We start from the raw sequence: 14,245 nt of genomic DNA, 5'->3' as shown, positions 1-14,245 counted from the left end.
GCGCTTGCCTCTGACAGTCTAGGTTTCAACTTCGGGGTTTTTCTCTCTGTCTCTGGACTGCCAAGAATTAAGTTCCCCCTCCGTATGACGAGATGCAATTTCCTGCTTCTGAGATACCTCAAGTCAGTCTCGACGATGCCATGTGGAATCACGGACGTGGCGCTACCAAGGGATTCTATTTGCCATTCGGACAATTGCTGTTCGTTCGGCAATTAGGTCTTCTTTTCCCATCTGTTATGCCGTGCCTTTCAGTGTTTGAAGAGTCTCTATGGTGATCTCTCTAGACTTGACGTCTACTAGTAGCTGACCAGGCCGTTTCAGAGTCATGTCTCTGGCTCCTTCATAATAACACTGTTTCCACCGCGTCGACTGAGATAGAAAACATGTCACCGTATCGATGGAAGGAGTAGGAATAGCTAATCTCCTACCCCTATACCTCCCTAATAACTTGGACATGGCCCCATGCCAGTCACCACATTGCCACCGAGCGAATGCAGGGTATCAAGGTACGCGCCTGACTACTGGATTAGGAAATGTATAAATTAAATGGCAGGGGCCAATTCATCCATCCTTGGCAATAATTATACATAGTGTCAGCTAGTTATACCACTATGGGCAGGACAGCTCCGTTTTTCCAGCACGGATCACCGCCGAGTCAGGTACCTCTAATTTTTCTAATTAAGGCTATCCAATAAACTCCGGAATTGACACAGCCTAAAAGGCTAAATCAAGTCTTTACTCTATTGAAGACGGACAGTTCCTTCGCTTCCGAGGGCCACTCTCGTATTACTCGCTTGGCCTTATCGAGAATGCCGCTGGACGTTGGCTTGTGGTCTGGACGCTGTTAATATATGGAGTGGGACGATAATGCATAGGGTGAAACATTTAACGACTGGGAAGACTGATATGTCTATTCTGGTGCCTTCGTCCGAGTTCCTGATCTACAGCGTGTGCGGGACTACAGAGACTGGCTGGACATTCAAGTTCTGTTATGCAGTCAATCAAAAACTGCTGAGTTACAAAGGACTTGGGTATATGGGCCCTTGGTCGGGTTATCTTCGGGGACATCTCGCACTCGTTTTGTGCAGTTATTCGCAGACTCCTCGGATTTCATTGGGCTCCTTACCAGATCAATATATCTTCTTTCTTCTCCTCGGCATCCCCTCCTTGGCTTGGGCCTTTTGATTTTCCTCAAACGGAATTCGAGTGAGATACCTGGTTCCAGTTTTCTTCGACTATTGGCTTAGGGGAGTGACCACTCGACACTGGAAGATAGTACTGTTGCTACTTCTGAGCACCTGTATTCTTATTTTCCTCTTCTTTTCCTTTCTCTTCTTCCTTTCTCTTCTTCCTTTCTCTTCTTCCTTTCTCTTCTTCCTTTCTCTTCTTCCTTTCTCTTCTTCCTTTCTCTTCTTCCTTTCAACCCTGGCCTCACGCTCGTAGCCCAGGCTTACCTCGAGATACTTTTCCAAGACGTTGATTCAAGGGCTCGGTCACACCATTACACAACCTCGGAGAGACTTAAACCCCTGCGCGACCATATAATCCAATGCCAGCATTCGTGTATTGAAAGCCCTGGGAGCAACTGACCCTGCCACGCAGAACGCCATATCCGAAGTTTTAATGACATAGTATACGACGAACTAAACACAAACCGGCACGTTCAACCACAGCAGAGCCCTGTTTGCGGGGATAAGAGTATGATGGATGGGCTCGACAAATGACTCCTTGGATAACATGCATAATGAGTAGTTACAATGACTAGCACTTTCTGGGTAGATAAAAGGAGACGAAGGTTATCCTGAGTAAGCAGGTGGCCCTGTCATTACTGTGTACGGACTCTACGGAGGATCAGAAGCCAAAGCTGGCCTCCTGTAAGGAGATGCATATTTACCGAGGCGATACACAGATCGTGATTGCGATGCTTGTGTTTGCTTCTGATGATGTCGACCATGATAGAAGAACGGCTTACTAGCCCGAGTTGCACTGCATACACATGCTTTTATCACTAGTGGTGATACAACGACGGTGTACTCTGTCTCGGTATGTGATCCTGCTAGTAATAACAGTAGCACAGGAATTATTCGCTATGCAGAAGCGATCTATGACACTTGAACTTTAACCTTGATGGACTTAATCTTGCGAGAACAAGTTTTAATGAAGGTTGCCTAGATAGAACTTGGTGAAGTGACTCGTATGCGGGGAGAGTCCAATTATATGGTGCGATGTCGGCATTCTTGACAATATATATATCTGCCAAGCGAGCGGTTTATTCCTTTCCGTCACCGTTGAACAAAGGAAACTTAGAAATCAGTAGTAGGATGGAGGTCCATGCCCTCTGTGTTGGCATTTGTCTTTGTATCTTGAGAGATTTTGATTAAATTCGCGCTCTGAGGTTAATATCTAATGTGTCTAATGTGAAGGCCTGCCAATGGAGATGGCTACTACGTATCTGTAAATAATTTTCCTGGGGCAACGAGAGATTCATTTCCGAGCATTACTAAGGAGTTACATAAGCCGGGCTCTAACAGCCAATCAATATCTGGCAACCTAATTTACCTTGGGGCTTGTGTGGCTGAGAGCCCCAAAGGGCTTAGCGGCACTCAACCCGCCCGGCTCACCGCGAAGTTGTCATTTGCTCCCGGGACAGACTCTGATTCACGATAGCACCAGCCTTTTGGCCCTCCCTTTCCCCATCTCTCCGTGCACTTACATTGGGTCGTTGCGCTGGATCCTTGTTCAGATATCCTACTCCAGCGCTGGGTCTTCGAAGAAACACTATATCCGTACTGCTGCCCTCCGATATCTACCGCCCCCTCGGACGCTCGCCGCTCCAGAGTCGGTCTGCCTTTCCAACCCTCACTTTCCCCTTTACGAAAGCGCCGCGCCTCCGTCTCCGCTCTTTACGCCCCGTCTCACCGTCAACACTTTCACCCACAGGAAGTCAACAACCCGGATTGCCAACTCGGTGACTACGGATCGCTTTGCAATTCGCTTAGATGGATAAAAGTTGCTGGTAGTGGAAGAGGTTGAACCGCGTGTGCGTGAGATTAGTGTTAATCTATCGATCATTTACCGCCTCGCTTCTTTGTACCTATTTGCCCGAACGGATTTGTGATTTGTAAGGGATTCGCATTAAGGAGTGGGTTCACACCAGGAGACAATCAAGGCCACCGACAGACCTCGAGCTCTTGGCCTTGTACTTGCTGTTCCTGACGGGATTCGAGGATGGGACCGGCAGATGCTGCGTCTTCACCCGCTTTTCCAGCCCTGGATCCGATCATTGTTGATAACGAAATGGATAGCCCATATCAAGACGCCAACCTAGACTTCATTGACTCTGCGCGATTACAGATGTCGTCTGAAAACGCTGGCCGGGATTTCGACGATCTCTTCGCCCATTCCACCTCGTCCCGCACCGTCACAGAATCGGGCTCTGTGTGTTTGTCGCCCTCGGATTTGTCCCTTAAGCGACCATATCAAGATCAAGATACATTACGACAGCCGAATCTTGTGAAACCAGATTCACCGGCAGAGTCCCCAGAAGCCTCAAGCCGCAGCTCTTCGTCGGAGTCACCCCGGGATCATCTTCGGAACGCTTCAGTCGCCTCGTCCGCATCGGCAATTCAGAGCGAAACTCATATCATGCCGTTCGGGTATACGTCAGAGGATTGGCTCAGCCAGGAGCTAAACTCAGTCAAGGAGGAGTCGCTATTTGGGTTTGACCCTTCTTCCATAGCCAGTATGGATGGCGCTTTCCCAGATTTGGAGTCGAGTAACAAGGCCATGGATGCAGCCTTCGATTTTGAAAGTGCCGCTAGTAGCCCAAGTCCCTTGAAGATTGAATCTACTCCGCAACCGACATCGCAGAAGAGCTTGAGAACACAGTTCCGCAGTACATCGGCACCAAAGCGATCCGCCTCTCCGGTAAGATCTTCTAATCACGATACCATAACAGAGCACCTTTGCTAAAGTCTTCTAGCAGTTCCATTCGACGGGATCACCGTATTTTCGCCACAGCGCTAAAGAACCCTCTCCTTTCGCAGTCTCCGGTTTACCCAGTCAAGGCAAGTCACCCATGAACCAATGGGCTGGCCGGTCACCTTCTTCACTTCTAGAGGAGAGCTTTGGGGGTATCAATATGGACGCCAGCTCGCCTTTGAACTCCAACTTGAACTTTGTCCCGAGCAATTTCACCAACTTCGGCCTCAACTTCGCACCGTCTCCTCCACAAAGCAACATGAAGTCGGAAACAACGCAGTGTCATGTTCTGACCGTTCATCCTACCTCTCTCAAGTCGCGCGTGGAGACCCAGATTCCCATTAGGTTAACTCTATTCCCGTTGCCCACCGGCGTGAAGAAAGTACGTTTGCCAAGTCACACCATCTCCAAGCCAAAATTCCTTGCCCCAGCGTCAGCCGACCGCGCTCCAGACACCGTAGAGCTGCACACAAGTCTTGTCTGTACGAGTGCAATGCAGGATCAGGAAAAACTGAAGAAGGCATTTGCACGAGCAAGAGGAGAACCGCGCTGCCGTTCCTCTAGCTCAAGCCCTTGTCCTGCCGAGGACGTACAGGAAGATGATAAGCCTTTAGACGGAGGAGAGGTCAAGATTTGCTCTGGATGTATACAGCGGGAACGGAAGCGAGCTTTTCGTAAAAAGCAGAGGAAACCAGAAGAGGATGAGCTCTTCCAGAAAGATGAAGAGAAGAGGGTCATTGTGTTCAACACTAATGAGATCAAGGATTGGACGGAGCCTTCTAAGAGCGCTATGCCCAATTATGGTGACATTCCAAACCTAGCTGTCCCTGCCGGGGCTATGCAGGTAGAGCTCCCTATGCGAATCGCTTGCTACTGCAGACATCAAAACGAGAAGCTGGGATTTCAGTAAGCCAAACTACAATGTTAGCTGTCAGATCTATGACTAACCAAGCTTTTCCAGGGTCATCTTTACGGTCAAGGATTATAAGGACAATGTTATTGCCCAGGCGATAACGAACTCCATTATGATCACAGATGATCACAAAACCCATGCTCCTCCTGCTCCGCCGGCCCCCGGCCCTTCGCCGTCTCTACCTGATGGAACACAGTTACCGGGTGTTGGTGTATTCCCGTCTGGTCCGGTCCTTGACACTGGAAAGGCATCTGCTTCATCGCAACCATCGTCTGCCACAGACCTGCAAGGGCTCCAGCAGAGGTTCAACACGCAGTATCAGCTGACCTCAGGGTCTTTTGCGATGCCCCAGAATGGCACGACGTCGTCTACATCACGCAGTCTGTCACGTCAAACGTCACCGAACGACTTCCAAGGCCCGATGAGCAAGAGGCGTAAACACAGCAACTCCGGAAGACTTCCGTCCGAGCTAACCATGACTAAACTGGACAATGTGCCACCGTCTGCCAGTGTTTCTGGCACTCCAGCCCTTAACAACGATTCGCCATTCTCCGCACCGCGCGGGTTCGCTTCGCCTGTAGAAAGGCCTTTCGTGACAGCATCAGCCCTGTCCGGTCAATTCCCGAACAGTCCTCCAACCCCTAATAGCGGCGAAAGTAATCCATTTTTCAACCCTACCTCACAACAGCAGCAAAGCCTGGACACTTTTATTCAACAGCAATTGATGTCGGCACCAAATTCCGCTCAACCGAGCCGTCCTGGAACCCCCGGGCCCTCTACGCGGAACAACTTCCAAGAGCAAAACCTTAGTCTTCCATTGGGCCCTAATACGTCAACCCCAATGTGGCCTCCTCTCACGAATGCTGGAAACCGGCTGCCTTCCGTCATTCACAAGTTAGTTCCAGCCGAGGGCTCTATTACGGGAGGAACTGAAGTGACGCTCTTGGGAAGTGGGTTTTATCCTGGTATGGAAGTTGTCTTCGGTGACACCCTGGCTACAACCACGACCTTTTGGGGTGATAAATGCCTCAACTGCTTGACCCCACCTGCACTCCAGCCTGGATTGGTTGCAGTCGTCTTCAAGCATGAGCATCCCACCTTTGGTCAGGTACAGACGCCTCCACCTCTGATGCCGAAACAGCAACAGTTTTTCCGTTATGTGGATGACCGGGAGCTCCAAATGTATCGCCTCGCTCTGGGTATACTCGGACAGAAACTTGGCAGCCAGGCGGATGCCTTCCAAACTGCTCAGCAGATCATGGGTAGCGACCCCAAATCCATGTTCGGCCTGCAAAAGGATTTCCAAGGTGGCTCGGGTGGTGGTCATCAGCGGCAAGTGCCCGGATTAGAGTCACAAGGTAAACTAGGTGATATGGACTCCAAGATGTTGACCTACCTTGAATTTGTCGATCTCGATGACAACCCCCGCCCGCCGAAGTACAATTCACGCTGCGCAACGGGCCAGACGCTGCTTCACTTCGCAGCATCCTTGGGGCTGACACGCTTTGTCGCGGGACTGCTTGCTAGAGGTGCTAATCCGGACGTGCAGGACAACACGGGGAATACGCCAATGCATCTGGCTGCCTTGAACGGCCATGCCCATATCGTCAACAGGCTCCGTCTGGCTGGGGCGAATGTCGCTACCCGTAGTATTCGCGGTTTTACCCCTGCTGACATTGCTTCTACCCTACCCGCTCATCAAGCTGCTTTGGTCCCAGCGCAGCATCGCCGGTCACGAAGCGTTGGGTCATTGTCATCATTGCGACGCAGACACAGTAGCTCTGCATCTCTTCACTCACTGTGGGGGTCTTCCTCGGGTTCGTTCGATGAAGCTATCGATGACTCGGATGATCTGGATGACGCCGACAGTGACGATCTCGAGTTTACAGTGTCACGGCGGTCAAGCATGCATCACGATGTGCCGGTACCGCTTCCTAATATCGAACAGGCTTCGGCACCTGAGGATGCACGACCATTCTCTCCACCGGCCGCTCTTGTCGCTTGGCGGAATCAGTTACAGACCCAGATCAATCAGTTCCAACAAAGCGTGGCCAATGCGTTCCCTAATCTTCCCGCATTGCCACCGATGCCGGCTTTGCCTGACTATCAAGCGCACCCCATGATGCGTCGCATTACAAACCTCGTTCCCCACAGGCCTTCCACCGCCCGGTCGGCTAAGGAAGGCTGGTGGGACCTTCTAACGGGCAATTCTGCCCCCAATACCACGGAGCTGCCTTCTTACGAAGAGCTGTATCCGCAACAGGATGAACAGGGCGACGAAGATATGACCCGCATGAAGAAATCGAGCATGTTGCAGGCGGCCACCGAGGCAGTTTTGGATCAACATTTTGAGGCACAGACGAGTGTGCAAGTCAGTGCGCAAGCCAGCACATCCCGAGCAGTCACTGTCGCCCAGGAGAATGAGGACCTTAAAGATATCCGTATTGGCCGAAGGGTGATCTCTCGCGAGCAGCAACAGCATCTCCGGGAGCAGCAAGCACAGAGGATGAAGGGGCTCGGTAGTGACCGCAATCTGTACTTTATTTGGGTAAGTCGGCCTGTTAGCGTATATTTTCGTACTGTTTCGAGCTTCGCCGTTACTGACTGGTCGTAGATTCCTCTTCTGGTTCTAGTTATCTGCGCCTGGGCTCGAAGCTATGTTCCCGGCATTTGGCAAGGATTCTCCAGCGGTATTGAGTTTGTGAAGACCCGCTATGCGCAGCGCGCGTTGGATCTTGGAGTTTAGATATCGCACACTCTCTTTTTCCCCCTTTCTTTCCCCTTTTTCTACCTTCCCTTAATTTTCCTTTTTGCGGTCTGTTGTTTCAAGCTTGGGCGTTCTGTCCTCTAGGCGGGTGATATTATCGGTTTCTTATATTGTTGTTTGGTTCGTTGTTTTGACATAACGATGGGATACGATTAGGTGTTTCGCACTGTGAGCATTTTTTATTTGAAGCATTGTACAGAGCTGTTGGTTGTATCATAATCGGGTTATCCTGGTTGTGAGGGAAGTTAGCTAAGAGATGGTGAATATCTACTGTGTATATAGTTCCCTATTAATTCAAATAGAGCCCTTGAAGAATATTGTGGTTTCAATAAGCTATGCCGTTATTAGTTTGACTTGGTGTTTGTCTTGCCCTGTGCCTTGCAGGTTAGACATAGTAGTACAGTGTATAGCAAGACCACCGTAGGATGCCAAGAGGGAGCCGCAACGTGGAGAAGGCGGTCTCCGTTCTCGAACAACAACAGCCTTTAGTGCCTGCCCCCGAATTTACTTCATTCGCCATTTCCAGATATTTTTTTTTTTTTTTTTGGATAGGAGTTTTGCTTCGCTCCAACGGCATGCTTCTTGGGAGCTAGTTCTCTGTCACAGCCCGAAACGCCCTCGGCAAACATGGATCCCTCACCGCAGGCGGGCTCAAGCAGTGTCACCGGTGCGTGAAGACCGCGATGGTCCTAGCAGGGTTGCATACTGACTGACCTGGATCTTCAGTCGAATATACCGACCCCTCCGGCTTGTTCCCTCTCGTTCAGCCCGTTCTTGCGAACAAACTACCCCTGAAGAACCTTCACTGGAAGTCACCTACTCGCCCCGTCCGATCCATCGAGTCCCTCCGCATCGGCTTCGTCCCTGCCCAGAATGAGGCCACCGAGCGCAAACCCTCCGCTGATAGCGCCGTGCCGCATCGACGTCACCAAATTCCCGGCCTCCGTCAGACGCCCTATCTAAAGATCTTCCTTTTGCGCTGCGATGATAATGAAACCTACAAATCGACTGCCAGGAAGGGATTGCGCGAATGGATCAAGTCGCATGCGTCGATGTCGCAGTCTACCACAAGCCAGGAGAAGCATGACGCATGTGAATGGTTGATTCTACATGTTGTGCAAGATGGAGATGGTGCGGAAAAGGCTATGCCATCGTCTAAATGGGGTCGCACCAGTACGACGGTCCTCGAGAAGGTCAAGGCTGACTTCAATGGCACCTCGAAGTCCGCCGTGGACCGGGTAGCTCAGTTGCGTCTACCTAAGCAGGGAACCACGCAGAAACCACCGGATTTGGCTGACCAGCTGGAGGACTTGATCGAGAAGATTAAGAATGGTATTCTCGCCTCGTTCGATCTTCGCGTGGCACAATATGAGGACGATATCAAGGAGAAGGATTCACAGAGAAGTCTGCCCGGATGGAACTTTTGCACGTTCTTTATCCTGAAGGAGGGTCTGGCGAGAGGCTTCGAAAACGTAGGGCTGTTTGACGATGCGCTCCTTGGATACGATGAACTTTCCATCGGATTGGATACTGCGATTGAGGAACAACTTGGAGGCAGCGGAGAGCCACACGGTAGTGCCTTTTTGATGCACACCGAGGATTGGCAGGAGAAGGCGAAGGCTGCTTTGGAAACCCCAGCAGCTCCGAAGGACGAGGAAGATGAAGAGCCAACCCCGATTCCCGAACTCGACGCGGACGATTTCCCCATTGACTCGAACAAGAAGGCCTACCGGGAGATGATTCTAGCTAGCAATATCTCTATCTTCGATTTCCGCCTCTACATTTTCTCGCGACAACTAACCCTACTCCTCAGGGCGGCGAAGGCTCCCTCTCTACTCAATAAGGAGCCCGATGCCGGTCAAACGCGAGCCAATACGAATAAGAAGCCGGAAAATTTGATGCTACTTTCAGAGATCTGCGAAAGAGCGACGGAGTTCATTAGCTTTTCTGCACGCAACCTCAGATGCGACCTGGAATCGGGGCTTACCGATGTAGACAATACTGGAAAAGCGGAGGTCATCAACAATCTGGTGTCATCCTGGGCATACGCTGCTGCGTTGCAGATTCTATCGCAAACGTCCACTCCGGCGCTCACTCTACCGGAGTCCTCTTTGCATGCGATCACTTCCCCGGCAGACACTGCTAGAGAATCCAGACCAGAGTTGCCTCGGCGCAGCAGCTCCCTGGTTAGCCTCCCAGACCCGCCCTGGTCGCTCTAATACGGATATTCTATCCCCAGATGCGCTGTCGTCTGTTCATTCTGGACTAGGCCAGGGAACACCCAAACTCGCGCTCGCTCCGGCTCCGAAGACTGGGTCCGAACAGCTGGCTTCCGCTAGAGGGGAGTTGCTGCTCATGGCTCGTCGGGTGATGGAAGAGATTGCCGGGCGTTGCGGATGGAGAGAGAAGTGGGATGATCTCAGCCTACTCTTTGACAGTGAAAGTGCTGGCAATAGTGATATGACGGAAATCCCTCTAGACGCCGTGACATCGCAGCCAGAAGAAAAGCCTGAAACAACTCATAACCTCTCGGGGATCGAATTGCCCGGGTTGAAGGCTGCCCTCCGCTCAAAAAAGTCCTTCCGCTCACACTTCGAAGAGCTAACGGATGATATGTATCGTCACCATATCACGGCAAATCGTACGTATTCCGCACAGACGGCCCTTGCGGACATGGCCCTCGTAAGGTTCCGGCAGAGCGACTACGGTGCAGCAGCCTCCTATTTTCATCAAATTACTCCTTTCTACGGCAGCAAGCAATGGACTGTTCTGGAGGGTGTGATGCTAGAAATGTACGCACGATGCTTGAAAGAGCTGCAACGGAGTGAGGAGTATGTTCGAATGTCCCTTCGACTCCTTGCGAAGTTCGCCTCTCATAAGCAGTCGAGCTTGTCGACGCGGCAGAAGACCCTTGATGCGTCGTCCATATTTGCAGAGGAAGAATTAATCTCTCAATATGTTGAGGACTTGTTTGAGGCCTCCGGTGCCTTGCAGAAGGAGGTCACGGCCCCTTTGACTGACTTCTTCGCGGATTTACATGTTAATCCTGCTATCATTCTTTATAAAGATAAAGATGGCTTTCAGCTGCAGCTTTCATTGCGATTCCTCTTAGGAAAGCGAATTGAGGTTGACTCAATGAAGATTAGGCTCGTTGGGACCGGAGGCAGTCAAAGTAATGAACATTGGTTGGAGCTACCCTCTAAGACGACTATCAAGTCGTCGTCGACGAAGGTCCAGGTCGATTCTTCGGTAAGTACTGTTTGTCACTGTTTCCGGCTCACCCGCTTTACTTCGTGGCATTCAATAACCCCTCTCTATGTAGATGACACTGCAAGGGAAATACTACATTGACCGGGTTGAACTTCGAGCCCGCAGCATCCTTTTCACATATGGGGGTGGGAAACATTCAGTCCTCCCCTTAGGATTCAGAGAAGCAGTAGACGCTGAAGAGGATAGTCGGCCGTATATCTACTGCTTCCCCCCACCCAAAGGACTTCAGGCGAAAATCGTGTCGCCTCATCTTGTGAACCTTCAAGAGATGCGGACGCTTGAGTTAGAACTTGACAGTGGGTGGAATGATATCAAGAGCGCTACTCTTCGAGTGAGGCCCGCCACTGCAGGGCTCCGCCTACGAATCGCTGAAGCCGAAGTAGTGGAAGGTGACATCAAGATTATTGCCAACAGCGAAACAGGGCATATTGAGTTCGCTCAATTAGGACCTAACTCTTTCATCCGGCTTAGGATCCCATACACGATGGAGGAGCATCACCCGATGCTCTCTGCACGCGCAGAGGTTGGATATGAGACGATACACGGGCACTTCTCGTACTCCTCTCTACACAGCATCGTATCAGGTTTACCCATTAGCGTCAACGTCCAGGACACGTTCAAGGACCAGGTCCTCTTTTCTCGATTTACGGTCAGCCCAGCTATGATGATTCCTCTCCGCATCCTCAAATGCAGTATACCGAGTTCGGACGTCTATCACGTCCAGTCTAATATCGGTGACTCGGTCGCAATGAACGTCTTTCCCAAACAGCCCGCATCCTTACTCTACAAGATACAACAGCGGGAGGAAGCCGTAATGTCACCTGGTGCGAGACGTTCACTCCGTCTCAGCGTTGATTTTACCTGCGTAGACGACGAATGTCTGAACGCCGTTGAGAAGACCTTCAAAGAAAGCATCGCAACCAGCGACTACCAACAATACAGTGCCCTCCTTACGTCGCACATTGTCGACACGTTTCGCACACAGCTGTCGACTTCAGAGATGGAAGTCATCGGGCTCGTCCGGGAGGTGGAAACACTACCCTATTCTAGTGTCAAGTGGGAAATGCTTCTAAGTGCGCTGAAGCAACCACTGGACGGACTGAAAACTTGGCTCCAGGAGTGGCACCAGGTAAGTGCACCTGGGGCACTTTTGAAGGGTTATATATGCCTTGCATACAGGAACTTGTGCTGACGCGTACGCAGAATCACCCTATCATCAGCCTTCCAGATCAGCCATCAATCCCCCGCCGACACATCATCATCCCCGTGGACATTCCCGAGATCCAAGTGGTGCATACTGCCGAGCTGCGACTCCGCAACCTCGCCGACCAACCCCCACACGCTGCGGTCGGGCAGATGATCGCAGCCGAGCTCAGCCTACGTCATACGCGCAGATGGTGTTCGCCCGAGCATCGCGAGAATGCGGGAGGCCCGCTCGAATTCTCGTACGAAATCCACGCGAACCCGGAGCTCTGGCTCGTGGGCGGTCGTCGACGAGGTAACTTCACCGCGGAGGAGGGGGAGACCAAGACCTTTGCGGTGATGCTTCTTCCACAGAAGGCGGGACATCTCCTTCTGCCGGGACTCGAAATCAAGACCTTCGTGCCCGCGTCCTCGGCCGCACCGCCAAAGCCACCAGCGCCTGCCACTGGCCCCGCCGGAGCAGCGCCGGTCTTGCAACGACGACAGATCGCATGTGAGGTCGACTACCGCAATCACGGGGAGACCGTCTTGGTGCTGCCGGACCTACGAAGCACGACAGTCAGTCTTAGCCTGTCGGGAGGAAACCACGGCGCGGCATGGCTAATCGACTCGGAGCGAAGGGTCCTTGCATAGTATTTACAAGTACTCTGTACATAAATAGGTAAATATGACTATTAATGACAGGCAATTGAGTGAGAATCAGTAAATAGTGATACCAAATCGGGAAACCTAAACAAAACTCCACCCATGATAAAAAAGAACAAAATAAAATTTTAATAAAAACACCTCACAAAGGGCAGAGTAACAATAACGACCCAAAAAGGTCTAGTCCCATACCACAAAGTCAACTTGAAAAAAAAAAAAGAAAAGAAAATAAATGAAATGAAAAGAAAAGGCAAATTCAAAATACCGCAAACCCAAAAACAGTGGTTCATCCAGTGGCCAGCGACTAAATTTCCCTCCGCTGACTTCTCAAGACATTCTAGCGCGGACCGACAATCCTTTCAGAGCCCCACCCGATCCAACCTCAACAAAAATTGGCGTCTCCCCCAACAGAACAGTGATGATCCTTACAGTTTACTAGCCACATCGATTTTCTACTCGGGGAGGGTTTTTTGTGTTCTTTTGAGTTGTTCTTTTTTTTTTTGTGTTCTTTGGTTTTGTTTTGTATTTATTTTTGTAGGCATTTTATTTTTACACTCTTTTTTTTCTTTCTTGTTAAATTATCCTATCTATTTGTTTGGTCGTTTGTTAAAGTGTCCCTATCCTAAGAATAATACCGAAGAAAGACATAATAAATTAACTCCGCTATATGAAAGTAAAAGAAATAGAAGAGACGAGGGGGGTAAGAATCACATGTAGAAGAGAGAGAAAAAAGTTGTAAGAAGTTGTTGTCAACTACTACCTACCCGGTACGGACTAGTTCCATCACCAGGATCAGATCGACCCTGCCAATCAGAGATGCTCTATCTACAGTTGATCAGTGGCATTGTCATTCTGAGAGCTTATCTTGCTTGTTTTGATGCTTTTTGTTTGATATTGTCTTTGGTTAATTTGTTTTGGGTGTTGGAGGGTGGATGGTATATGTATGTGTGTATGTATGTATGTAGGTGTGTGTACTTTGTGGGTGTGTGCTTTGGGCCTAGGTGTCTTGAGGGGTGGCAGGGCCTCTTGCTTCCACGGGTACGGTAGGTGTACATGTGTTGGTGAGTGCATGGTTCCACGTTGGAGGAGTATATAATGATATGGACTTTCATCTAGTTGGGGATGAAACATGAAACAGAGTTGACATGCTACACTTGCCTTATATTGACTTCTGGGAGAGTTTGGGGATTCTCGATTTGGCTTTTATCGAGGGGGATTGAGTTCGTCACATGGCGGCTTACTTACTCTTCAATGGAGAGGGCGAGGCTTTAACGTTCGAGATCGATGTGGTCATGATGGCAACTGTCGCCTCTACGGAGTATGCTCTTCGACATGAATCCCATCCCAATGGACTCATGGCGCATGTGAGGCGAGTCATGATGGAATAAGGTAGGTAATGAGATCCATCTGGACCTCCACATCTGTCGACGACCTAAGATCCGAATCATCTCCGACCTCCACCGGCC

General features: G+C 50.4%; 2 protein-coding genes across 2 annotated transcripts; both read left to right on the top strand.

The window, feature by feature from the left end:
* Window positions 1-3,228: 3,228 nt before the first annotated feature.
* ABOM_005053 (putative membrane-tethered transcription factor (SPT23)) lies at window positions 3,229-7,640 on the top strand (the record flags this gene model as incomplete). The annotated part of the gene is made up of 4 exons (XM_022532182.1): window positions 3,229-3,927; window positions 3,983-4,887; window positions 4,943-7,442; window positions 7,509-7,640. The coding sequence occupies 4 exons, from the start codon at window positions 3,229-3,231 to the stop codon at window positions 7,638-7,640; spliced, it is 4,236 nt and encodes a 1,411-aa protein (XP_022390585.1).
* Window positions 7,641-8,288: 648 nt separating this feature from the next.
* On the top strand, window positions 8,289-12,767 carry ABOM_005052 (putative TMEM1 family protein; the record flags this gene model as incomplete). Its single annotated transcript, XM_022532181.1, has 5 exons — window positions 8,289-8,328; window positions 8,388-9,847; window positions 9,936-10,910; window positions 10,984-12,060; window positions 12,135-12,767. The coding sequence occupies 5 exons, from the start codon at window positions 8,289-8,291 to the stop codon at window positions 12,765-12,767; spliced, it is 4,185 nt and encodes a 1,394-aa protein (XP_022390550.1).
* Between the last annotated feature and the right edge of the window lie 1,478 nt (window positions 12,768-14,245).

The sequence above is a fragment of the Aspergillus bombycis genome, assembly GCF_001792695.1.
Source record: "Aspergillus bombycis strain NRRL26010 chromosome Unknown contig00028, whole genome shotgun sequence".
Classification (NCBI taxonomy): domain Eukaryota; kingdom Fungi; phylum Ascomycota; class Eurotiomycetes; order Eurotiales; family Aspergillaceae; genus Aspergillus; species Aspergillus bombycis.
The sequence above is the reverse complement of the archived record's forward strand: the minus strand, read 5'-3'. Positions and strand labels throughout refer to the sequence as shown.